Source organism: Saccopteryx leptura, chromosome 3, assembly GCF_036850995.1.
Source record: "Saccopteryx leptura isolate mSacLep1 chromosome 3, mSacLep1_pri_phased_curated, whole genome shotgun sequence".
NCBI classification, from domain to species: domain Eukaryota; kingdom Metazoa; phylum Chordata; class Mammalia; order Chiroptera; family Emballonuridae; genus Saccopteryx; species Saccopteryx leptura.
The window spans coordinates 221662248-221689599 of NC_089505.1; the positions used below are offsets into that span (position 1 = coordinate 221662248).

At 37.7% G+C, this 27352-nt stretch overlaps 1 protein-coding gene across 2 annotated transcripts in view; it reads left to right on the top strand.

Annotated features, from left to right (window-relative positions):
- TMEM131 (transmembrane protein 131) overlaps window positions 1-27352 on the top strand; it is a 248473-nt gene that overhangs the window by 159031 nt on the left and 62090 nt on the right. The window contains exons 12-22 of one of the 2 annotated variants that reach the window (XM_066377627.1): window positions 1270-1378; window positions 13263-13371; window positions 14904-15057; window positions 15148-15318; window positions 16615-16725; window positions 16812-16946; window positions 20440-20544; window positions 23527-23613; window positions 26707-26859; window positions 26959-27034; window positions 27203-27320. In XM_066377627.1, the coding sequence (XP_066233724.1) occupies window positions 1270-1378; window positions 13263-13371; window positions 14904-15057; window positions 15148-15318; window positions 16615-16725; window positions 16812-16946; window positions 20440-20544; window positions 23527-23613; window positions 26707-26859; window positions 26959-27034; window positions 27203-27320 (1328 nt within the window). The remainder of the gene's footprint in view (window positions 1-1269; window positions 1379-13262; window positions 13372-14903; window positions 15058-15147; window positions 15319-16614; window positions 16726-16811; window positions 16947-20439; window positions 20545-23526; window positions 23614-26706; window positions 26860-26958; window positions 27035-27202; window positions 27321-27352) is intronic. The other variant, XM_066377628.1, reaches the window with a different exon arrangement.

A 27352-nucleotide genomic window follows, 5' to 3' on the forward strand; every position in this document is an offset into this window, starting at 1 on the left:
AAACTAGCAGAGCCACCCTTAGGGCTATGGGTCCAGGCTCAGTCAGGACTTGATGGTGGCTGAGTACTAACCAGCAATGGGACAGGCATGCTCTGCCCGTAGGTAGTGGAGTGTATGCAGTCATTATGTGTAATATATATTTGGGCATGGGTGTCAGGTGAAGAAGTGCCCTGGGCTGAATCAGGACCCTGGTTTCTAGTTCTGCCTCTCGATGCCTGTCTATTGAAACAGCACTTAGTGTTGCATAGTGTTCTTCACCTGTAAACAGAGAAGGAAGTTGGGATCTTTAAAAGTTCCACCCAATGAAAAGTGCTTTGTGTCAATGAGGATCATCAATTTAAAAGTTACTGCATTGCATGGCCCGTGGTGGCACAGTGGATAGAGCATCATCCTGGAATGTTGAGGTGGCTGGTTCTAATCCTTGAGCTTACCTACCCAGTCAAGGCACATACGAGAAGCAAGCAATAACAACTAAAGTGAAGCAACTCTGAGTTGATCCTTCTTGCTACCAACCCCCTCTTTCTGTAAAATCAGTAAATCTTTAAATATTTTTTTGGAAAAAAATGTTACTGCACTTAAAAATATATTTTCTAAGTTGGCTCAAGCTTTTACTGTTCTTTTGTTTTGTTACTTTAGATTTGTTTTTTATTACTAATAGAAAGGTCTGATTTATTAAGTTTAAAGAGTTCTAACCTCATCCAAATTACACATTCCTGCGGTCACATCACTGCCCAGAGCCACAGCTCGGACTGAAGCCATGCCTCTGGACAGCAACATCTCACTTGCGTGGCACACCCTCAGGAACCGAAAACACCATTAGAAATGGGGCTGCAACACTGTCTTGGCAAAGGAGTAGCACCTCCCAGACTCATGTTCATTGCTTGTCTTCATATAGCCAAAATGTTATGTTTATTATTAAGGATTCTTTAAGAGGTACTCTGTCATAAATCTTCATGTCTCCCTCTCTTACATATGACTTAAGCATTCATTTGAAAAATACCTTTTTTTTTCTGTTTTATCTACTCACACTTAGTGCCCTAGTTTGTCTTTTGTCACACTCATCTATCATAAACTTTTCTTCTGATCGTTCTATTTCATAATAATAGTCTGATGAAATTGATGGTATCTTATTAGTTTGGCTTACTCCATTTAAGGGGACCACATAAAGTTAAAGTTTTAAAATTGTGACTTTGCCTTTTCCAGTACACTTTCCAGTATGATCTAGTTGAATCATTGGACTAAAATAATGCTCTATTTTTCTTGTTTCAGAGTGTTCGACCTACACCCCAAAATGATGCTATAACAGTACACTTTAAACCAATTACCTTAAAAGCTTCAGAAAGTAAATATACCAAAGTTGCAAGTATTAGTTTTGATGGTAAGTAGTAAACTTTTTCTAATACAGTGGTCTAATTTTGATAAACATAAGGTCTCTATGTCAACATCTTAATGTAGAAATCCAGATTGTTTTATAGTCAGATTTTATATTACTGCTTAGTTTAGGTTTTCCTGTAAAAGTCAAGAACTCTTATTTGACTGTTTTATAAAGGAAAATGTCATAATTTTATAAACCTAAATTAGTAGTAGTATTTCCAAATACAGTAAGACTGGAATAAAATTTTTGTAATCTGGGCTCTTTCACATATACTGTATTCCAATGATACTTTGTCTTAATTATGAAATCATTAATTTTTGTAATTGGGTGCTAATGTATTTGAATTTCAGAAGCATGTTTGAATTTGAGAGTAGAAATAGTCTCTGAAACATTTTCATATATTGGTTTTTATAAGCTAGGCGACAGTCCTGCCTAATCTAAAATAACAGCCTTTGTGATAGAATTATTATACTGTATATTTTCACATTTGAAATATTAACTAGATTTTATCATAGTAAATAGCATGTTTTTATTCATTTTTTCCCACTTTACTAGAATATTTACTGCATTTGCTATCACAGAATTTTTCAAATAGTGACAATAATAGCTGCTTAACGATATGTCATTAAATTTAATAAGAACTGAAACTCCAAATGAGGCTTGTAACATCAGAGCCCATGCAAGCGAGGAGCCCTGAAGCTTAAACTTTGGCTTTATGATAAAGCCTTCTGTGCTCATAGTTGACATGACCTTCTGTGTGGGGTAGAAACTGGTGCACTCTTCACAATATAAGAGCATCGTGCTTCCTGCTTGCACATAGAGGGTTCTCAGGAGGTTCTGGAGCAACTGCACAGGCTGGGTGCCAGCCTCAGTCCTCCCATGAGGTCAGAGAAGACTCCTGAGGAAATCGAGATGAAATATTTGCATACTGTCATAATCCAGCTGTCAAATAGGAATTATAGGTTTTGATGCCACAGTTATTTCCAAGCCTAGGATAAATTGTCTCTGTGTTACTAAGATACTACAGTCATGACTGCCAGTATCAGTATCAGCAGTATCAGTATCTCTTTTTTTTTTACTGAGAAAGCAAGCAGCCAATAGTAATTCTGACCCCTGGGAGCATTTAGGACCCACCCTTCTGATAAGTCCAAGGAATGGGGGTATGTGTCAGAACAGTGCTGTCCTGGCCTCCCATGCTCCTCTCAAGCTCCATAACTGACAACCCAGTGAATGAATTTTTGAGATGAATGAATGTCAGTAGTGTTGGTGCTACTGAGATCCTAGACTCTAAAATAAGTACTTCTTAAAAAAATTATGTATAATTAAATACAAAGGCAGAGGGGAAACATGTTTTAAAGCAAGTGCTATATTTCTTAAAGTCTATTTCTGTTATGATATAAAAATGTATTGCTGTGCCAGCTTTTTGTTTGTTTCTGTTTGCATGAAATATCTTTTTCTTTTTTTTTTTTTTTTTTTGCATTTTTCTGAAGCCAGAAACAGGGAGAGACAGTCAGACAGACTCCCGCATGCGCCCTACCAGGATCCACCCGGCACGCCCACCAGGGGGCGATGCTCTGCCCCTCCAGGGCATCGCTCTGCTGCGACCAGAGCCACTCCAGCGCCTGGGGCAGAGGCCGAGGAGCCATCCCCAGCGCCCGGGCCATCTTTGCTCCAATGGAGCCTTGGCTGCGGGAGGGGAAGAGAGAGACAGAGAGGAAGGAGAGGGGGAGGGGTGGAGAAGCAGATGGGCGCTTCTCCTGTGTGCCCTGGCCGGGAATCGAACCCGGGACTTCTGCATGCCAGGCCGACGCTCTACCACTGAGCCAACCAGCCAGGGCGCAAAAATTTTTTATTTTGATGTAGTCCCATATGTTTATTTTTTCTTTTGTTTCCCCTTGCTCAAGAAGATATATCAGAAAAAATATTACTAAGAGAAATGGCAGAGATGTTACTGCTTATATTTTCTTTTAGGAGTTTTAATCTTTCAAGTCTTAAGTCTTTCATTTTGAGTTTATTCTTGTATATGATGTAGGAAGGTAGTCTGGTTTCATTTTTTGTATTCATTTGTCCAATTTTCCCAACACCATTTATCAAATAGAATATCTTTACCACGTTGTATGTACTTGCCTACTTTGTAAAATATTCACCAACAAGATGTGGGTTATTTCTGGGATTCCTATTCTGTTCCATAAATCACTGTGTCTATTTTTATGCCAGTATCATGCTGTTTGATTACTGTAGCCTTGTATTATAGTTTGATATCATGTAGTGTGATACTGCTAACCTTGTTCTTTTTTCTCAAGATTGTTGTGGTTATTCGGGATCTTTTGTGGTTCCATATAAATTTTTAGAATATTCGTTCTAATTCTGTGAAATATGCTTTTGGTATTTTGATAGGAATTGTGTGGAATTGATAGATTGCTTTGAATAGTATGGAAATTTTAATGATGGTAATTCTTTTTTTTTTCTGTATTTTTTTTTTCTGAAGTTGGAAATGGGGAGGCAGTCAGACAGAATCCCACATGCGCCCGACATGGATCCACCCGGCATGCCCACCAGGGGGCGATGCTCTACCCATCTGGGGCGTTGCTCTGTTGCAACCAGAGCCATTCTAGTGCCTGAGGCAGAGGCCATAGAGCCATCCTCAGCGCCCAGGCCAACTTTTTGCTCCAATGGAGCCTCGCTGCGGGAGGGGAAGAGAGAGACAGAGAGGAAGGAGAGGGGGAGGGGTGGAGAAGCAGATGGGCGCTTCTCCTGTGTGCCCTGGCCGGGAATCGAACCCAGACTCCTGCACGCCAGGCCGACACTCTACCACTGAGCCAACCAGCCAGGGCTTAATGATGGTAATTCTTATCCATGAGCACAATATATACTTCTATTTATTTGTATCTTCTTGAGTTTCTTTCTTCACTATCATATAGTTTCTGAGTACAGATGTTTTACATCCTTGGTTAAATTTATTTCTAGGTATTTTATTTTTTAATGTAATTGTAAACGTGATTGTTTTCTTAGTTTCCCTTTCTGATAGATCAATATTGGTCTATAAAAATGCAATCAATTTCTGAATTTTGTATCCTGCTACTATACTAATTCATTTATCAGTTCTAGTATTTTTTTGGTGGAATCTTTAGGGTTTTCTATATACAGTATCATGTCACCTTGCAAATAGTTACAGTTTTACTTCTTACTTTCCAATTTGAATGCTTTTTATTTTTTCTTGTCTGATTGCTGTTGCTAGGACTTCCAATACTGTGTTGAATGAGAGTGGTGAAAGTGTATGTCCCTCTCTTGTTCCCGATCTTAAAGGAAACACATTTAGTTTTTCCCCATTGAGTATGATGTTAGCAGTGGGTTTGTCATATGTGGCCTTTATTATGTTGGAGTATGTTCCCTCTAGTCCCACTTTGCTAAGAGTTTTTATCATAAATGGGTGCTTCTGGATTTGTCAAATGTTTTGTATCTGTTGATGTGATCTTTTTTTATGATTTTTATCTTTATGTTGTTTATATGGTGTATCGTGTTAATTGATTTGCAAATATTGTACCAACTTTGCATCCCAGGAGTAAATCCAACCTGATCATGATGTATTATTGATTTATTTATTTTTTTTACTGCTTCATTTAATTTAATTTTATTTTTGGTTGTTTTACGTTTTTTTATTGATTTTAATTTATTATGTTTACATAGATTCTAGTGTTGCCCCAAATGCATCCTCCCTCCCCCATATTCCCCTCAACATCACCCTTGCCCCTCTCCCACTAGCGCCCTCCCCACTTCCCTTCAGGTTTATCCCATTCTATCATCCCCTTTGCCTCTGTCGTCCTTTCCTCTGGTCCCTTTAATCTCTCCTCTGTCTCAATTCTGTTTCTCATTTCACATTGTTCATTGGATTCCTCAAATGAGTGAGATTATATGATATTTTTCTTTTTCTGTCTGGCTTATTTCACTTAACATAATAGTTTCCAGGTCCATTCATGTTGTCACAAAAGGTAAGATTTCCTTCTTTTTCATGACCACATGATTCCATAGTATTCCATTGTATATATGTACCAAAGCTTTTTAATCCATTCGTCCACTGACGGACACTTGGGCTGTTTCCAGATCTTTGCTATTGTGAACAATGCTGCCATAAACACGGGGGTGCATTTCTGCTTCTCAAACAGTGCTATGGTGTTCCTGGGGTATATTCCTAACAGTGGGATAGCTGGGTCAAAAGGCAGTTCGATTTTTAATTTTTTGAGGAATCTCCATACTGTTTTCCACAGTGGCTGCACCAGTCTGCATTCCCACCAGCAGTGCAAGAGGGTTCCCTTTTCTCCACATCCTCGCCAGCACTTACTCTGTGTTGTTTTGTTGATGAGCGCCATTCTGACTGGTGTGAGGTGATATCTCATTGTGGTTTTAATTTATATTTCTCTAATGATTAGTGATGTTGAGCATTTTTTTCATATGCCTATTGGCCATCTGTATGCCCTCTTTGGAGAAGTGTCTATTCATTTCTTTTGCCCGTTTTTTGATTAGATTGTTTATCTTCCTGGTGTTGAGTTTTACAAGTTCTTTATAAATTTTGGTTATTAACCCCTTATCAGTCGCATTGTCAAATATATTCTCCCATTGTGTAGTTTGTCTTTTTATTCTGTTCTTATTGTCTTTAGCTGTGCAAAAGCCTTTTAGTTTGATATAGTCCCATTTGTTTATCCTGTCTTTTATTTCCCTTGCCCGTGGAGATAAATCAGCAAATATATTGCTGCAAGAGATGTCTGAGAGCTTACTACCTATGTTTTCTTGTAAGATGTTTATGGTTTCACAGCTTACATTTAAATCTTTTATCCATTTTGAATTTATTTTTGTGAATGGTGTAAGTTGGTGGTTTAGTTTCATTTTTTTGCAGGTAGCTGTCCAAGTTTCCCAACACCATTTGTTGAAGAGGCTGTCTTTACTCCATTATATGCTCTTACCTCCTTTGTCAAATATCAGTTGTCCGTAAAGGTGTGGGTTTATTTCTGGGTTCTCAGTTCTGTTCCATTGATCTATATGCCTGTTCTTTTCTATTTCTTCTTTTTTTCTAGAGACAGAGTCAGAGAGAAGGATAGATAGGGACAGACAGACAGGAACGGACAGAGATGAGAAGCATCAATCATCAGTTTTTTGTTGCGACACCCTTAGTTTTTCATTGAGTGCTTTCTCATATGTGCCTTGACCATGGGCCTTCAGCAGGCCAAGTAACCCCTTGCTCTAGCCAGCGACCTTGGGTCCAAGCTGGTGAGCTTTGCACAAATCAGATGAGCCTGCGCTCAAACTGGCGACCTTAGGGCCTCGATCCTGTGTCCTCCTCATCCCAGTCTGATGCTCTATCCACTGCGCCACTGCCTGGTCAGGCTATATGCCTGTTCTTATGCCAGTACCAACTGTTTTGAATACAATGACCTTGTAGTATAACTTGATATCAGGAAGTGTGATGCCTCCCACTTTATTCTTCCTTTTCAAGATTGCTGAAGATCTTCGTGTTCTTTTTTGGCTCCATATAAATTTTTGGAATATGTGTTCTATTTCTTTGAAGTATTTCATTGCTATTTGAATTGGCATTACATTGAATTTATAAATTGCTTTGGGTAATATAGACATTTTAATGATTATTCTTCCTAACCATGAGCACGGTATATGCTTCCACTTGTTTGTATCTTCCTTGATTTCTTTTATCAGTGTTTTATAATTTTCCGAGTACAAGTCTTTAATCTCCTTGGTTAAATTTACTCCTAAGTACTTTATTTTTTTGGTTGCAATAGTGAAGGGGATTATTTCCTTAATTTCTCTTTCTGACAGTTCGTTGTTGGTATATAAAAATGCCTCTGTTTTCTGAGTATTAATTTTATATCCTGCCACCTTGCTGAATTCATTTATCAGGTCCAGTAGTTTTTTGACTGAGACTTTAGGGTTTTCTATATACAATATCATATCATCTGCAAATAACAATAGTTTTACTTATTCTTTTTCTTTTATTTCTTCTTCTTGTCTGATTGCTGTGGCTAGGACTTCCAGGACTATGTTGAATAAGAGGGGTGAAAGGGGACACCCCTGCCTTGTTCCTGATCTTAAGGGGATTGCTTTTCATTTTTGTCCATTGAGTATGATGTTGGCTGTGGGTTTGTCATAGATGGCCTTTATCATGTTGAGTTATGTTCCCTGTATTCCCACTTTGCTGAGAGTTTTGATCATGGATGGGTGCTGGATTTTATCAAATGCTTTTTTGCATCTATTGAAATTATCATGTGGTTTTTCTCCTTCCTTTTGTTTATGTGATGAATCACATTAATTGATTTGAAATATTATACCAGCCTTGCCTCCCCAGAATAAATCCTACTTGATCATGGTGTATGATTTTTTTTATATATTGCTGGATCTGGATAGCTAATATTTTGCTGAGGATTTTAGCATCTAGATTCATCAGGGAAATTGACCTATAATTTTCTTTTTTTTGTGTTGTCTTTGCCTGGTTTTGGAATCAGAATTATGCTCGCCTCATAAAAGGAGCTTGGAAGTCTTCCTTCCTCTTGAATTTTTGAAATAGCTTGAGAAGGATAGGAGTTAATTCTTTGAATATTTGGTAGAATTTGTTTGTGAAGCCATCGGGCCCTGGGCTTTTGTTTCTTGGTAGTTTTTGATAACTGTTTCGATCTCATTTGTTGTAATTGGTCTGTTTAGGTTTTCTGAATCTTCCAGATTGATTTTTAAAATATTATATGTTTCAAGGAATTTGTCCATTTCACCTAGGTTGTCTAATTTTGGGGGCACACAGTTCTTCATAGTATTTTCTTACGATTTTTTATATTTCTGTTGTGTCAGTTGTTATTTCTCCACTCTCATTTCTAATTTTATTTATTTGAGTCCTCTCTCTTTTTTTCTTGGTGAGTCTGGTTCATCGATCTTGTTTACCTTTTCAAAGAACCAGCTCCTTGTTTCATTGATCCTCTGTATTGTTTCTTTAGCCTCTTTGTCATTTATTTCTGCTTAGATCTTTATTATTTCCTTCCTTCTAATAGCTCTGGGCTTTACTTGCTGTTCTTTTTCTAGTTCTTTTAGATGTAGGGTCAAGTTGTTTATTTGAGCTTTTTCTAGCTTCTTTAGATATGCCTGTAATGCTTTGAACTTCCCTTTCAGTACTGATTTTGCTGTGTCCATAAATTTTGAGTTGTTGTATGCTCATTATTCGTTTTTAGGAATTTTTTAATTTCTTCTTTGATCTCATTGTTTACCCATTCATTATTTAATAACATGATATTTAGTTTCCAAGTGTTTGAGTTTTTTAGTTTTTCTGTTGTGGTTGATTTCTAGTTTCATGTCATTGTGATCAGCGAAAGTGGTAGATATGATTTCAGTCTTCTTAAATTTGTTGAGACTGCTTTTGTGTCCTAACATGTGGTCTATCCTTGAGAATGTACCATGAGCACTTGAAAAGAATATATGTTCTGCTGCTTTAGGGTGAAAAGTTCTGATGATATCTATTACATCGAGTTGATCTAGAGTGTCCTTTAAGTCTGCTGTTTCTTTGTTAATTTTCTTTCTTGAGGATCTATCTAGTGATGTTAGTGGGGTATTGAAATCCCATACTATTATGGTATTGCTGTTGATCTCGCCTTTTATATCCATCAAAGTCTGTTTTATATATTTAGGTGCTCCTATATTATGGCCGTAGATATTTATAATGGTTATATCTTCCTGTTGGAATGCTCCCTTTATCATTCTGTAGTGGCCTTCTTTATCTCTTACTATAGCCTTTGTTTTAAAGTCCATTTTATCTGATATAAGTATTGCTACCCCAGCTTTTTTTCATTTCCATTTGCATGAAATATTTTTTTCCATCCTTTTACCTTCAGTCTATGTGTATCTTTTGTTTTAAGGTGTGTCTCTTGTAAATAGCATATGTATGGGTCCTGTTTTCTTATCCACGCAGCTACCCTATGTCTTTTGATTGGATCATTTAAGCCACTTACATTTAAGGTTATTAAGCCACTTACATTAAGGTATGTAGTTGTTTATTGCGATTTTATTCTTTAAAGCTGTATTCCTCTTTTGCTATATTCTTTCCCTCCTTTGATCTGTTTACAACAGGCCCCTTAACATTTCTTTCAGCATTGGTTTGGTTTTAGTGAATTCTTTGAGGGTTTTTTTTTTTCTGGGAAGTTTTTTATTTCTCTTTCAATTTTAAATAATAGCCTTGCTGGATAAAGTAGTCTTGGTTATAGGCTCTTGTTCTGCATTCCTTTGGATATTTCTTGCCATTCCCTTCTGGCCTCAAGTGTTTCTGTTGTGAAGTTGGATGTTATCACTATAAAGGCTCCTTTGTAGGTGATAGCCTTTTTTTCTCTAGCAGCTTTTAATATTTTCTCTTTATTACTTAGCTTTGGTATTTTAATTATGTTGTGTCTTGGTATAGATTTCTTTGGGTTTCTCTTCAGTGGAGTTCTCTGTGCTTCCTGAACTTGTGAGACTTTTTCCTGCATTAATTTAGGGAAGTTTTCAGCTATGATATGATTGAACAAAGTCTTTTTCCCTTGTTCTTTCTCTTCTTCTTCAGGAACCCCTATGATGTGGATGTTATTTCTCTTCATGTTGTCACAGAGGCCTCTTAGAGTTTCCTCAGACTTTTTGAGTCTCTTCTTTTTTCTGCTCTGCTTCCATGCCTTCATTTATCTTGTCCTCTAACTAGCTGATTCCATCCTCAGCTCATCCATCTTGCTTTTAATTCCTTCCATTGTGGTCTTTATTTCTGATATTGTATTTGTCATTTCTGACTGATTCTTTTTTATTATTTCAATGTCCTTTTTTATATTTGCTATCTCTTTATTTAGGTATTCGTCATGGCTATCTATTGTTGTTCTAAGATCTTTGAGCATCTTAACAATCGTTATTTTAAACTCTGCATCCAATAATTTGGTTATTTTGACTCCTTCAGGTATTTTTCTGGGGATTTCTCTTGATTCATTTGTGTTGCATTTCTCTGCCTTCTCATTTTGTCCATGTATAAGAATGTTTTGGCCACTGGACCCCAGTGGGTGTGTCCTTTGTGTTCCCTAGGTGTGGTCTGGCTGCAGGCCCGCCACCCCCTCCGCCGCTGTTGCCTAGGGCGTTCAGGTATAGGTGTTACTGGCTCCAGCCAGCTGCAGCGGTCGGCTGTCTCTGCAGTTTCCGCCACTCCTCCACCTATGATCTTTTTAATGTATTACTGGATCCAGTTTGCTAATATTCTATTGAGGATTTTAGCATCTATGTTCATCAGGGATATTGGTCAAAATTTTTCTTTCTTTGTAATGTCTTTATTTGGTTTTGGAATTAAGATAATTCTGGCCTCATAAAATGAGCTTGGAGTCTTCCCTCCTCTTGAATTTTTTGGAGTACAGTAATTAGGAAGGATAGATGTTAGTCCTTCTTTGAATGTTTTGATAAAATTTACCTGTGAAGCCATCTGTTCCAGAACGTTTGTTTGTTGGAAGATTTGTGATTAGTGCTATATTTTATTAGTGTAATCAGTGTTTCTTCTTGATTCAGTTTTAGAATTGTGTGTTTCTAGGGGTATAGCTATTTCTTCCAGATTGTCCAATTTGTTGGCATATAGTTCATAATATATTTTTTAAATATTTTGTATTTTTGTGATGTCAATTGTTACTTCTCTTTCATTTCAGATGTTACTTATTCAGGTAATCTTTGATTCTTGATAAGTCTGTTTAAAGGTTTATCAATCTTGTTTATCTTTTCAAAGAAGCAGCTCTTGGTTTTATTGATCTTTTGTATTTATTTTTTAGTCTCTTTTGTTTATTTCTGCTTTTATTTTCATCTTTTCCTCTCTTTATTGTTCTTTCTCTATTCCTGTAGGTATAAGGTTAGATTGTTTGAGATTTTTTTTTTGTTTCTTGAAGTAGTCCTGGAATGCTATGAATTTCCCCTTTAGGACTGTTTTTGCTGTGTCCCATAGATTTTGTGGTGTTGTGTTTTTACTTTGATTTGTCTCAAAGTATCTTGATTACTTCCTTAATCTCATTAACCCATTTGTTGTTCAGTAGCATGTTAGTGTGTTTTCAATTTTTTTCTTGTGATTGATTTCTGGTTGTATACTATTGTGGTCAAATAAGATGCTAGATATGATTTCAGTCTTAAATTTATTGAGACTTGTTTTATGTTCTAACATGTGGTCTGTTCTTAAATGGTTCGTGTGCACTTGAAAAGAATTTAATTCTGCTTTTGGGTGAAATCCTCTAAAATTATCAATTAAATCCACCTGGTCTAGTGTGTCATTTAAGGTTCCTTGTTGATTTTCTATCTACAAGACCTACCCATTAATGTTAAAATTCCTTGCTGTGACTATTATGAAGAATCTCCCCTTTATGACAATCATCAATATTTCCTTTATATATTTAGGTGCTCCTATGTTGAGTGCATAAATGTTTCCAAGTATTATATCATCTTATTGGATCGATCCCTTCGTGATTATGTAATGTCCTTACTTGTCTCTTATTATAGACTGTGTTTTAAAGTCTATTTTGCCTGGTAGAAGTATTGCTATGCCAAGTACTATATTGCTTAGAATAGGTTTTTAAAATTATGGTACAATCCCTCTACCTTCCACCTCCCACTCCACCCCTACCACTCCAGTTCCACTGAGATTGCTATGAAATCAACAGGAAATGTGTGTTTTATTTGACTTTTAATATTTTCAGATGCATCATATAATATATATTAACTCTACAGTGTTCACTTACCAAGCAAGCATCTTTATCAACAAGTCAGTGTTCTTTAGCATTTTTAACTGACTTTTCTTGGTTTTTAAATTTTTTATTTGCTAAAATGTAACTTGACAAGATACAGTGAAATGCTTTAATTTTTGCCCTTTTGATCAGCTTTATATTAGAATAAATAGTGAAAAATTAAAAGCATCCATAAGTGGCTAAAACAGGAAGCAAAAAGAAATGAGGTTTAATGGGGGCCTTTAAAAATCTAAAGTCATCATCTGTATATAGCCACACATTGGATATCATACCTGTGTGTGTATGCGTGCATGCACCAAAGTTGGATAACACTAATTTGTAGAACCCACATTTAAATTCTCCTAAGTGGAAGTGTTCCTGAAGTACTTTAAAAGGGATAAAGATAGGCAGCTCCTTTATTTGCTTTGAAAGGAACATCCTATGGGTACAAGGTTTTACTTCATCTGTGAGGACAATGTAATGGTAAAGAGGGGATATCTCCTCTTATTACTGTGAGTTAGTGTTGGCTAATATAAGAAGTCAGAGCTCAAAACTCTACTTGATGGGTTTTTATAGAAAGACTGGCCACACAGGTAGTGTTTAATTTTTTAGTGTGGCTGTAAACCAGTGGTTCTCAGTGAGGGGCAGTTTTGTTCCTAAGGGACATTTGGCAGCGTCCACAGACATTCTTGATTGTCACAGCCAGGGGTACTTGATACCTAGCAAGTAGAGGCCTGGGATGCTGCTACCCTTCCCGCAGTGCACAGGACAGCCACCTCACCCCAGAATAAAGTATAACTCTGGCATAAAATGTCAGTGGTGCCAAGGGTGAGAAACCTTGCTATACATATAAGAAAAGTCACAGCTTATGACTATAGAGAAGTAGCTCACATACAGCATTTTCCCTCCTAAATTGTGTTCATTTGCTAATTGCTTGTTTGTTGCATTACAGGAAAATAAAAAATATTATTCATTTTTTGTATGGAAAGTGTGCTATTTGATTTAAACTATTGTAAAACTGTTCTGTTTATCAATTTGAAAGTTCAGCTTTCCTTTTAAGATTTGATTTAGTTCACATAGTCACTCTCACATTGCTCTATATAAACTCTTTGGAAGAAAAGGTGACAGGAGGTTTGTGTGTGTTTCAGCATCAAAGGCAAAAAAAACATCTCAGTTTTCTGGGAAAATCACTGTTAAAGCAAAGGAGAAGAGTTACTCTAAACTTGAAATACCATATCAAGCAGAAGTATTAGATGGGTAAGTTTCTCTTAAAATAAGCTTCGTAACCTTTTACTAATCAATAAATTGTTTTCCTGTTAATTTACTTTAGCAAAAAAGTATTAGCTAAATTCACCTAAACTCCATGCAATTATTATTAAAAAGAATGACTTTAACTATAAAGGAGAAAAGTCTCCTTATTTTGTTTATATTTTACTTAGAAGAAAACGGTAAACGGGATGATGTGATCTGGGATTAAATGAAGTCTTGAGGACTCAGTAATACAAAAGGAAATGAATCTGTGATTTTTAAGTGATATGTAAGTCATTTGAACCATTTCCTTTCTGTAAACTCTTTTTGTAACATGGAAATGGCCGTGGCTTGTTAATAAGGTATAATGTCACTTGAAACAAAATCATTTATATTCTTTTATACACTCCTATGCATTATTCTAGAATTGCAACTTTTTATAAATGGGCAATAATATATGTAGTTCATTTTCTAATTATACTTAGCCCAATGATTTTCAATCTTTTTCATCTCATGGCACACATAAACTAATTACTGAAATTCTGCAGCACATCAAAAAATATAATTTTTGCCAATCTGACCAAAAAAAGTAGGTATAATTTTTATTTCATTCATACTAGATGGCTCTTGTTCTGTTGGCTGTTATTTTTTTATTGGACAATCTCAGAGGAAAGAGGTCAGTGCCCCTGACTAAAGAGTCAGATATTACGTGTTTTAAAAATTCTTGGGCCTGACCAAGCAGTGGTGCAGTGGATAGAGAGGACCCAGGTTCAAAACCCCAAGGTTGCTTGCTTGAGCACGGGCTCATCCTGCTTGAGCGCAGGGTCGCCGACTTGAGCGTGGGATCATAGATATGAATGACCCCATGGTTGCTGGCTTGAGCCCAAAGGTCACTGGCTTAAGCCCAAGGTCACTGGCTTGAGCAAAGGGTCACTCACTCTGCTGTCGCCCCCTCTCCCCCCATCAATGCATAGATGAGAAAGCAATCAATGAACAACTAAGGTGCTGCAATGAAGAACTGATGGTTCTCATCTCTCTCCCTGTCTGTCTTTCCCTATCTGTCCCTCTCTGTGTCTTTGTCATACACACACACACATACACACACACACACACACACACATACACACACACACACACACACACACATATACACACACTCACAAAATTCTTGGGATACAGTGGTTAAAAAGTATTGCTGTAACCAGTTATAGTTTAATATCCAACTTGATCAGGAAAAAGCTGGTTGCAACTGAATTATAAACATGATTTTCTTTAAGTAGCTCAAAACTCTTAATAGGTTTTGGTTTTGATTTTTGGTTATGTATTATTTAGTAGGGAGTCATTCTTTGTACATGTCAATATTTTGCCAGCTAGATTTTGTTTTAAAATATATATTCAATCACTAAACTGTTTATAGTTCTAATTCTATAACAGTTCTTAGTGCTCAACATAAATTATTACTCACTATAAAAGAACTTAGATTTTAAGTTAACACGTGGAAATAAAAATGATTTATTTTGTTTTGTTTTGTTTTCAAATAGTTATTTGGGATTTGATCACGCTGCAACATTATTTCACATCCGAGACAGTCCTGCTGATCGTGTGGAAAGGCCGATTTACCTTACTAACACTTTCAGTTTTGCGATCCTCATTCATGATGTGTTGCTACCAGAAGAAGCCAAAACAATGTTTAAAGTATGTCTGGGACCCCTCATACTTTTAACTTTACTGATCTTCCAGCTAGGAGATGCTAACATGTTTTTTTCTCTCCCTTCCTTTCCTTAGGTTCACAATTTCAGCAAACCAGTCTTAATTCTTCCAAACGAATCAGGATACATTTTTACCCTGTTTTTTATGCCATCCACATCATCCATGCACATAGATAACAACATTTTACTTATTACCAATGCTTCTAAATTTCATTTGCCTGTGAGGGTATATACAGGCTTTTTAGATGTAAGTATGTTATCTACCTTTAAAATTTAAGCCCTCACCCCATCTTCTATGTTTTCAGATGTCACTAGGTAATTTTATTGTCACCCTTGCATTTGCTATTTTTTGTGCTTTACAAGTAGGGCTAATCTTCCCTTCTCTGTATAAATAAGACTGGTTTTCACCCTTCCTAGCTGCTGTCTTCCCTCATGAAACAGTTGAATCTTATAGTTACTGTCTCCAGTTAGATCTTCTCCACATTCTACTTTCTCTTCATTTTGCTTTTAAGTTGTTATAAATATGGAAAAGCTAAAAATGAACAAAATAGGGGAAAAAATCATAATCTGGAAAAAAGTAACAGAGGAAGAGACAGGGAAGTATCAGGGTGAAGGAAAGAGCCAGATACTAAAGAAGAAAGGAAGACGGTAAAGACACAGAGTTGGAATAGTAATCCAAACTGGAGGGAAGGCTAAAGGTCTTCCTAGTACAAAAAATAAACTAGAAAAAAATCCAAGCCAAGTATCCTTAGAGGGGTCCATTAAAGAAGTTTATATAAGCAGTGAAACTGATGGGAAAGATAAAAATAAAATGAGAATATAGAAATACAGTTCTCCAAAATGAGTGGAATAAAAAAGCTGTGGTACATTTACACAGTGGAATACTATGCAGCATAAAGGGAAAAAGGAAATCTGACCTTTTGCGACAGCAGGGATAGACCTGGAGAGTATTATGCTAAGTGAAATAAGCCAAGCAGAGAAAAACAAGTGCCATATGATCTCACTTATATGTGGAATCTGAAGAACTCAATAAACTGATGAACAAAATAGAAACAGGCTTGGACACATGGAGTAGAGTGACAGCTGTCAGATAGAAGGGGCGTGAGGGGACTGGAAGAAAGACGGTGAAGAGATTAGCCAATAAACATATACATATAACACATAGACACAACTCTGTCTACCCAGAGATAAACGGGGTTGAGGGTAGGTGGAGGTGGGCAAAGTCAGGGAAATGGGGATGGAGAGAGACTTTGCTTGGGGCGATGGGCACACCATGGGGTATATAGATGGTGTTACATTAAGTTGTACACTTGAAACCAGTATCGGTTTTCCGAATCATTGTCATCCCAATAAATTCAATTAATAAAAAAATAGACTATTAGGGCAGAGCTCTTAATTATATTTTATATATGTGTATATATATGTATATATTTACATAAAATATAGAAACTTTAAAATAGCTGAATATAGTCACTTTCTCTTGATAACATTCTCTTACATATTATGACTTGACGTTTAATAGAGTTTTTTTATATCTTTTCAGTACTTTGTATTACCCCCCAAAATAGAGGAACGTTTTGTAGATTTTGGTATACTGAGTGCTACAGAAACAAGTCATATTTTATTTGCAATTATAAACAGTAATCCAATTGAGGTAAGAAAAATGTTTTTATTCTAAGTCATATTTAAGGATTTTATTCTAGTGCTGCAATAATCACTTTCATATCTTTCTTTTTTAAGTTGGCTATAAAAAGTTGGCACATCATAGGAGATGGTTTATCAATAGAACTTGTAGCTACTGAAAGAGGCAACAGAACTACAATAATCTCAAGTCTTCCAGAGTTAGACAAGTCCTCTTTATCAGACCAGTCATCAGTAAGTAAACTTTCTTATTGTTTTCTTAAACATAGATGTCTGTCTAAACACCAGATAACAGGCTGTTGCCATGGCACATCTTTATCTCCTATTTTTTAGCTTCATAGTAGCAGTGGTTACTTGGTATTAGAAAGACCTTGTAGGTCATCTCCTTCAAGCCCCTCCCTTTATTATGAGGGCACTTGAAACCCAAACAAATTTAAGTTCTACCATGTCATAAAATATTCTGTAATAAGCAAAATTAAAGTTATTCTTTTATAATACAGGTGTCATTACAGGAGAAGGTTCCATTGGTACTAAATTAACCATGTGCTCTTTGAATTGACTGGGCAAAAGAGATTGCACACCAGTAGAAAGTGTTTTCAGTTATACAGTAGTATTTCTGGTCAATTTTCTGCACTGATTAGAAGAGTTCAGTGAGGCAAACATTGTTTGATTCTTGCCCATGTTCTCTTTTCTGCCTTATGAACATTAAAAGCACAAAACAGTATAGTATCAGTCTAAGCCCTCCCCACTGCTGAGAAGGGAACTTAGAGTTTACACCTACTCAAGAGCACAATTAGAATCCCCTGTCATAAGAAGAATCATAACTTCTCTCATCTATAGGTTAGGATAGAACTTCTTGCAGCAGTTTTATTTTACAAAAGGAAAAACAGATACCCTAATTCAGAGATTGACAACAGATACACTTCCGTGGAACGCCATAGGTTATAAAACTATTTAAAAACAGTTTGCACTGGAAGAATCCCCCAAAACACTTTTTTGAAGGGCTGTTTGGCAATATATACCACTCCTAGGAGTTCTTTTCATGAAAGCAACTTACGAGCCAGGAGCTATGAGAATGAAGGCATTTATAATAGCATTTTTTTTTATTTATTCATTTTTAGAGAGGAGAGAGAGGGAGAGAGAGAGACGGGGGGTGGGGGGGGAGAGAGAAGCTGGAAGCATTAACTCCCATAGGTGCCTTGACCAGGCAAGCCCAGGGTTTTGAACCGGCGACCTCAGCATTTTTAATGATTCCAAGTAACGAGACACAGCCAAATGCATAAAAGAAGTCATGATTTTATGATTGAATATTGAAGCAAATAAAAAGTTGTAAATAATATGACTGGCGGTAGTGCAATGAATAGACTGCAGTCCCAGCTTTAAGATCCCAAGGTCACCAGCTTGAGTGTGGGCTCATCTGGCATGAATGCAGGGTCACCATCATCAACATGATCCCACGGTCACTGGCTTAAGCGCAAAGGTATCTGGTTTGAAGCCCAAATTCACTGGCTTGAACAAGGGGTTATTGGCTCAGCTGGTGCTCCCCTGGTCAAGGCACAGATAAGAAGCAATCAATGAACAAGTAAAGTGACACAACTTCAAGTTAATGCTTCTCATCTTCCTCCCTCCTGTCTGTCTGTCTCTCTTTTGTTCTCTTAAAAAATGTAAATATGATTATGTGTAAAAACATGAAAAAAGATTTATAAAAAATAGCGAACTACTAAGTAATGTATTCTAATTGCAACTATATCATTCAAGCTGCATCACTGGATATTTCTGAATAGTGGTAGATATATGGGTGTTCACATTTAAGTAATTTAAATGTTTTAAATTTGATTCAGAAATTAGGCCTCTTTTTAAAACAAAGATATGTTTATGAGAGGTAATATTTGTTACTCCAGCTGAAATTTTATTTTTAATACAAGTATAATACTGAAATAAAAATAACAAGACCAGCCATTAATGTGTTTCTTCAAACAATGAAGTTAAATAAAATCATATGTGTGTCTAATCCCAGATGGTTGAATTACAGTATTTCTTAGTAAGACATTATAAATCATTTTAGAAATCTGCATCATTTCCTAGCAGTAAATAGCATGTATAATACATACCATTTAAATTTGAGAGATCTAGCCCTGGCCAGGTAGCTCAGGTGATTAGAGCATCGTCCCAATACACCAAGGTCACAGGCATGATCCCCGGTCAGGGCACGTACAAGAGTCAACCAGTGAATGCATAAATAAGTGGAACAACAAATTGATGTTTCTCTCTCTTTCGTTCTTCTTCTCTCTAATATCTGTAAATTAAAAAAAAATAAATTTGACTACACAAAGACTGACAATTTAGGATTTTAAGATTTGTTTTAATATAAAACTATAAGTATAAAAACAAGGGACACAAAGATGAGATTCTTATGAATCTTTACTTAAAATTGGAAGTTGTAATAAGATGAACTTTAAAATAGAAACTCCACAAATGATTTTTTTTTAGTTTGTAATGCCTAAATTTCCAACTGTTTTCTAAAAAGCCAAATCTATGAACTAATTTACTGTTCTGTTCCTTATGAAACACACATTGCCAACAACAATCTGTACTCTAAGACCCATGTCTAACTTTGATAGTCACAGAAAACCAGCACAGAAATGCTTCTAAAAAAGGGGAAAGTGGGCCCTGGCCGGTTGGCTCAGCGAGAGCGTCGACCTGGCGTGCGGGGGACCCGGGTTCGATTCCCGGCCAGGGCACATAGGAGAGGCGCCCATTTGCTTCTCCACCCCCACCCCCCTCCTTCCTCTCTGTCTCTCTCTTCCCCTCCTGCAGCCAAGGCTCCATTGGAGCAAAGATAGCCCGGGCGCTGGGGATGGCTCCTTTGCCTCTGCCCCAGGCGCTAGAGTGGCTCTGGTCGCGGCAGAGCAACGGCCCCTGGTGGGCAGAGCTTTGCCCCTGGTGGGCGTGCCGGATGGATCCCGGTCAGGCGCATGCGGGAGTCTGTCTGACTGTCTCTCCCCGTTTCCAGCTTCAGAAAAATACAAAAAAAAAAAAAAAAACGATAAAAAGGGGAAAGTGAATATGTTGTCTATCAGCATTTGTTATTTTGATATAAATGTGAATTCTAGATAAAATACAACTACTAAAATCTAAAATACAACTTCACAAAATGAATTTTATGAGTTTTTTTTTAATTTCCTAATTGAAAAGATTAAGTGCCAGAAACATCAGCAGATAGCTTGAGAAAACGAGTAAGGTCCCCATTCTTCTATCAACTTTGTATTGCTTAACTCTTCCTTTCCGTGATATTTGATGTTTTCATGTAATCCGATCTCATTTGCTCTGAAGACATGAACATGGACATAACAGTTAAATTGAGAACTTGAACCCAAACCAACTTTGTATGTACTTGTTCACTAATGTGGCTAAAGGGCTGGTGGAAGGCTGTGAGCCTCTGCTCCAACCCTGACGCTCTTCATCCATGCAGGTACGTGGGTGCCGCCTGAGGACCATACCCTGCCCCACCTTGGCAGTGTTCCTCAAGGAGTCAGTTTCTCAGTGGCACATAGAGTAAGTGTAGATAAACAGCCAGGGAGGGACATTATCTTGAGATGTTTGTACATATGGTAACTTGATTTCATCCTCTTATATGTTAGGGTTTGGAAGTATAGCCTTCTTTGCATTTTAGTAATAACTTTAACAAGCAAGGCTAATGAATGATTGTCCTTTCTGCTACATACAGGTGATATTAGCTTCAGGCTGTTTTGCAGTGTTCAGAGTCAAACTTACTGCAAAAAAACTGGAAGGGATTCATGATGGAGCCATACAGATCACAACAGACTATGAGGTAAGGACTTCATGGATGTTTTTTAAATAATTCAGTTTTTTTAGTAGAAACAGACAACAAAGTTTACTTATGAAGTTATAGTTTACGTGTTTTATACCTTAACCGCTGAGCTTTTTGCTGAGGCTGTCAGGTCAAAACCCTGGGTTTGCCCAGTCAAGGTATATATGACAAGCAATCAGTGAACAACTAAAGTGAAGCAGCTATTAGTTGATAACTTCTCACTTTACCCCCCTTCTGTAAAATCAATAAATAAGAATTTTTTTTTGACAGAGTCAGAGAGAGGGACAGACAGGAAGGGTGAGAAATGAGAAACATCAGTTCTTCATTGCAGTTCCCTAATTGTTCATTGGCTGCTTTCTCATATGTGCCTTGATGGGGGGGTGGGTGCTACAGCAGAGTGACCCCTTGCTCAAGCCAGCGACCATGGGGTCATGTCTATAATCCCACACACAAGCCAGTGACCCCACGCTCAAGCTGGTGAGCCTGCACTCAAGCCAATGTCCTTGGGATTTCAAACCTCAGTCCTCCACGTCCCAGTCCGATGCTCTATTCACTGCGCCACCACCTGTTCAGGCAATGAATAAAAATCTTTAGAACTGAGCTTTTGAGAATAGTCTATAAAATGATGATCTTCTGATAAAATGCAAGCTCTTAATCAAAAGTCTTTTAAAAATGCTTTGGGCACATTTAGATTTGCTCTGTTACAACCCTGCCTACCAGTGCACTACAGATACCCTGGCTGAAACTAATGAGTTAGAGATCTCTTCATCTTTCTGTAGTCATAACTGTTCTCCTGTGTAACACTTCCAAAAAGGAAGACAAGCAAGAAATTACATCTCAATTTGAGTTCTCATGAGTGTACAATGTGTCCGTAAAGTCATGGTGCACTTTTGACTGGTCACAGAAAAGCAACAAAAGACGATAGAAATGTGAAATCTGCACCAAATAAAAGGAAAACCCTCCCAGTTGCTGTAGGATGATGTGGCAGCATGTGCACATGCGCAGATGATGATGTAACACCGTGTATACAGCGGAGCAGCCCACGGCCATGCCAGTAGAGATGTGGACGGTACAGAGGAAAGTTCAGTGTGTTCTGTAGCTCGCTAAATTTGAATCTGTGACCAAAGTGCAACGTGAATATCGGCGCGTTTATAACGAAGCGCCACCACATAAGAATAACATTACTCGGTGGGATAAGCAGTTGAAGGAAACCCGCAGTTTGGTGGAGAAACCCCGTTCTGGTAGGCCATCAGTCAGTGACAAGTCTATAGAGGCTATACGGGATAGCTACCTAAGGAGCCCTAAAAAATCTGTGCGTGAGCCCACATCGAACTGCAATGAATAGGTATGAAACTGGGAGAGTTTTCCTTTTATTTGGTGCAGATTTCATATTTCTATCGTCTTTTGTTGCTTTCCTGTGACTGGTCAAAAGTGCACCATGACTTTACGGGCACACTGTATTTATATGAGTCGTTGTTAGAGACAAAATGAAGATCGTTGAGCTTTTTTTGTGTGTGAGAGAGGAACAGAAGACAGACAGGATGGGACAGAGGTGAGAAGCATCAATTCTTCATTGTAGCAACACCTCAATTGTTCATTGATTGCTTTCTCTTATGTACCTTGACCAGGAGGGTGGGGAGGCTACAGCAGAGCAAGTGACCCCTTGCTCAAGCCAGCGACCTTGGGCTCCGGCTTGTGAGCCTTTGCCCAAACCAGATGAGCCTGCGCTCAAGTCGGTGACCTTGGGGTTTTGAACCTGGGTCCTCCACGTCCTAGTACAACACCCTATCCACTGCACCACCACCTGGTCAGGCTCATTGGGCTTTTTAAAGACTCTGTGGGTTTGACATGTTGCAGTCAGTGAGATTTTGAATATATGTATTTCTGCCAAACCTAAATATTTTAATTTAATATTGAAAAGCTTTTTGGGAAGCTGTGCACTACTAAAGTCAATATACTGCTACCCTTATTCTCCTGTGTTTAGCACATATAGCCGCATATGAAAAAAGACTAATTCAGAATAAACAGAATTGATCATTTAATAATAACTTGTTGGGAGAATATGAGGTTAAATCTATGGAATTCATGTTTATCACTCATAATAGAAATAAGTAGCCCTGGTGGCTTGGCTCAGTGGTAGAGCATCGGCCCAGCGTGTGGAAGTCCTGGGTTTGATTCCCGGCCAGGACACACAGAAGCACCCATCTTCTCCACCTTCCCCCTTCTCCTTTCTCTCTACCTCTCTCTTCCCCACCCACAGCCAAGGCTCCATTGGAGCAAAGTTGGCCCAGGTGCTGAGAATGGCTCCAATTACAGCAGAGCAACGCCCCCTGGTGGGCATGCTGGGTGGATCCCAGTCAGGTGCATGTGGGAGTCTTGTCTGCCTGCCCCCCCTTCTAACTTCAGAAAAATACAAACAAACAAAAAAAAGAAAAGGAATAAGTATATATTTCATGGCTAAGACAAGTTTCTGTGAATATGGATGAAAATAAAAATTAGGAAAAAATATCTTGGAGAAGTATCTTTGTGAGTTACAAATGAGTGTGAGTTAAGATTCAAAATCTAGAATGTTCAACTCATTTTTTATTTGGTTGACCTCAATTTATTGCTATATACAAAAAAATAGAAAGCTATATAACTAGGAAATACTGGACTTCTTTATACATTGTTTTAGGAGTATACTTTGATTTTTCTTTTTAAATTACAAAATAACCTGTATTATGAAAAATATATATATCTTTATTACTTCCCCATTGTTTGGTCTTGTTTACCATGTCTCAGTGAACTCCTAAGAAGTACATGGAAGGATTGTATTCAGTGCATTTTATGGAGTACATTGGTCAGATTAAATAGTATCCATTGGTGATGTTAATTTTGCTTACATGTTGGTTATTGCTAATGTAAGTCACAAATAGTGCAGTAACAGTCAAGATCAATCTCGGACTTAAACACCTCTTAATGGTCTGCCTCCCTACTCCACAGATTCTAACGATTCCTGTGAAGGCTGTGATCGCAGTAGGTTCGCTGACTTGCTTCCCAAAGCATATAGTCCTTCCACCATCCTTCCCAGTAAGACAGTTAATTTACTGACTTTTTCTTGCTCATTTTTTTCTTTGCCTTTACTTCTCTGTCCCTCAAATTCAACTGAAAAATTGGTTGTTGTTTTTTTTTTTATTATTAATCGCTTATTTTTAGGTAAGACTTAGTGCCGTGTTATCTAAGAGATACAAAGAGGAATAAGAAATAGTTCCTTCTCTCAAAAAGCTTTCTATCCAAAATAGGAAACAGGCTCATGATTCAGAAATGTGAAGCAGAGTGTAGTAATTGCTCTAAGAGGTGTGAAAATAAAATACTGTGAGAGAAATAACACATCTGACTGACAATCAGAAGGCATAGAGCCTCCTGGCAGGGAAAGATTAGGGGTGACGGGAACTTGCCCCAGGATTCGGGGAGCAATCAGAAGAACAACAAAGAGCAGTAAAGTCTGAGATAGCTTTAGGGGATAGTGAGGTGCTCAGTTTGGCAAGAGTGGAGAGAGAATGTTACATTGGAGTGATGGTATGAAAAAAATTAAGTGCATTTAAATCCATGAAAATTGAAAGTTTTTGAGCAGAGGATTGACATCATCTGAGCTGACCTCTAAGGACTGGCTCTTTATCAGAAGTAAATACAAGTGGAAATAACAATAAACCTTCCTGAGTCTTCTGACCAGAATCCACACAAAATGTGTAGAAATCCCTTCCAGACCTGCACACCTTTGCCATGAGTCTGCTTTGACTCCCTTCCTCCTCTCCTACCTTCAGAGAACTTCAATTTACCATTCCAGATTAAGTTCTCTCATCACCTCCTCTCTGAAGACTTCTTGACTCCACTAGACAGTACTGGTTGTTTCATGTGTGATCTGGGAACGATTTGAAATGACCTCTCTTACAGCCAGCTGAGGCTATCTTGCGTATGTGGTGGTCTCCCCAGCGAGACTCTGAGATCCACTAGGAAAGGATGGAGGCTCTTTTATCTCTAATAGCAGGCACTGGTAGTGATGGGTGGATGGAGCAGCAGAATGATGGAGAAGAGAACATAGGCAAGAGACATTTCAGGTGGATCATTTAAACAGTTCCTGAGTATCCTGAGTGACTAATTGAAGCAGGTGGGGTAGGCTGGCAGATAGAGGAGTCAAAAATATGACTTAGAGTTTGATCCTGGACAACAGTAGAAAAGAAATGTGGCAATCAGGAGATGGCCACTAACTTTTGCAGGAAAGTGATGCAGTCAATCACAGGGCATGTTGGGGCAAATGTGGGAGCGTCTTTTATTTTGTGGTAGGAAACATGATGGGTTAAGAGCAGAAGTACATTGAAAAAATCTTAATGCTATATAGAATAAAACAATTTGAATCTTAGCTCCTTGAAAATAAAAATTTTGAATTAAAAGGTTCAGCACATTTAAGTTCGGGTCTTAAAATCTTTATCTTCTTATCATTATACTCTGCACTGACTAGACATACAGAACTCTTGAATTCATTCTTTATCCAAAAGGACCTGATTCTTCATTCAGTCACCTTTTCGATCAGTGATCTTAATCACTACATAAATCCTGCAGTAAATGAAAACATCTGTATAAAAACAAGGTCCCAGTTCTGAATTACTTTATATTCAGCTTTCAGATGTGAGATGGCTTACAGGCCCAGGTATTTGCTTGAAATTACAAATGAACTTGATATTCCTGTGTTTGTTGGGCTGCTATTACAAGTTGCCATAGACTGGGTGGCTTGAACAACAAACATTTATTTGTCACAGTTCCAGAGATCAGGAAGTCCGAGATCACGACACTAGAAGGGCTTTTGTATTGTACAAGCCCTCTTCCTGGTTTGCAGATGGCCATCTTCTAGTTGTATCTACTTAACTAAGAGAGCAGAGAGGGTGGCCCAGTTTCTCTTCTCTTAAGGGCACTAATTTCATTCATTAGTTTTCTACCCTCATGAACTAATCACCTGCCAAAAGCCCCACCTCCTAACACCATTACATTGGGGGTTAGAACTTAAGCATAATTTTTTTTTTGGGGGGGGGGACAAACATTCAGTCCATAACAATTACCAGATTTTTTTCATCTTTTATCAGATGGAGAATACAGAGCAAACTGAAAACAATACTTAAAAATAAACATTTCAAATAACTCATCATTTAATTCTTAGTATTTAAATACCATTGTAAAATGAACTTGTGTATCTGCTACATCTTTTGATCCTCACCATGCCCCTGCAAGACAAGACATGGACATGAGAGAAGTAGTTATTATAGGTACATGAAGACTAGATAACTGCCAGGAGGACAGAATTGGTTATAGAGGCTTATCTGGGACTCAGCACAGGTCTTCTGCTTCCTGCTCTTAACGTCAGCCACATACCTGCCTTCTAATGTGTTTCTACTGTATTTCACTCTGGCTACACTATAAATGATGAATGTTAGTCTTAACTTCATCATTCAGCTGTTTTTCCCATGCAGCCTCTTTTTTTTTTCTTCCAAGTTTTCCATTGGTTTGACAGAGAGAGGGGAAAGGAGAGAGTTGTGCACTCATTGGTTGCCTCTCGTATGTGCCCAATTTAGGATTAAACCACGACCTCAGTATGCCAGCCTGATGCTTGAGCCACACGGCCAGGGCACTCTCTCTCTCTCTCTCTCTCTCTCACTCTCACTCTCACTCTCGCTCTCACTCTCTCGCTCTCTCTTTAATTGAAAATATTGGGGTGATCTGATTAACAAAATTATACAGGTTTTAGGTGTACAGTTCTACTCCTGTGCATTCTCTTAACTTCTGTGTCTTTTAATACCAAATATTAGACCAGGAGATAAGAACATTTTAGAGACTTCTTCAAATAGCTAAGAATCAGATTATAAAACAAAAAGTTACACTTCAAACGAAAGAAAGTAAAAAATTATAATCTGATTCTAACTAAGGATTATTTAAAGCATACAATTTTTTTACTTAAAATCTGGTACCCTATCATTGAAAGAGGCTCTAGTTACAAATTTAGAGAGTATCAACTGATGGAAATTCTAAATGTGCTTTGAACTTTGGTTTCCTAAAAAGACATCTGTTGGCTCTTAAGTGTGTGTTCTTAAGAAAACCCCACCATATACAAATGAGTTTGTTTTCTTTCTTTAGGGTAAAATAGTTCATCAAAGTTTGAGTGTTATGAACTCCTTCTCACAGAAGGTAAAGATACAGCAAATACGATCTTTGTCAGAAGATGGGCGATTTTACTACAAACGATTACGGGGCAATAAGGAGGACTTGGAGCCAGGGAAAAAATCAAAGGTTTGACATGTTCTGTTTAAGAACACCCATTCCTGGGTGTTTTATTATTGTGACCTGCTATGGACTTGGTTTTCATGGCCCTCCTGTGCCTCTTTATAGATTGCGAACGTCTATTTCGATCCTGGACTGCAGTGCGGGGATCATTGCTATGTTGGCTTGCCTTTTCTGTCCAAATGTAAGTTACTTTGCTGTTTTATCACTGCCTGCAAAATATTCTTTTATGAAGGCTGCCATTTTTAAAGTCCATTCCTATCTCTTGGGCTGTAGAAATAATTTGAAGGAAAATTGGCAAGTGGATTAGATGTAGGGTGGAGTGTATCATACTTAACATTTCCTGTTTTAGCTGAACCCAAAGCACAGCCTGGGGTAGCCATGCAGGAAGACACATGGGATGCTGACTGGGATTTGCACCAAAGCCTATTCAAAGGATGGATGGGAATAAAGGAAAATTCAGGTCATAGGTGAGTGGTGGTTTTGCTTTATTTAAGTATTT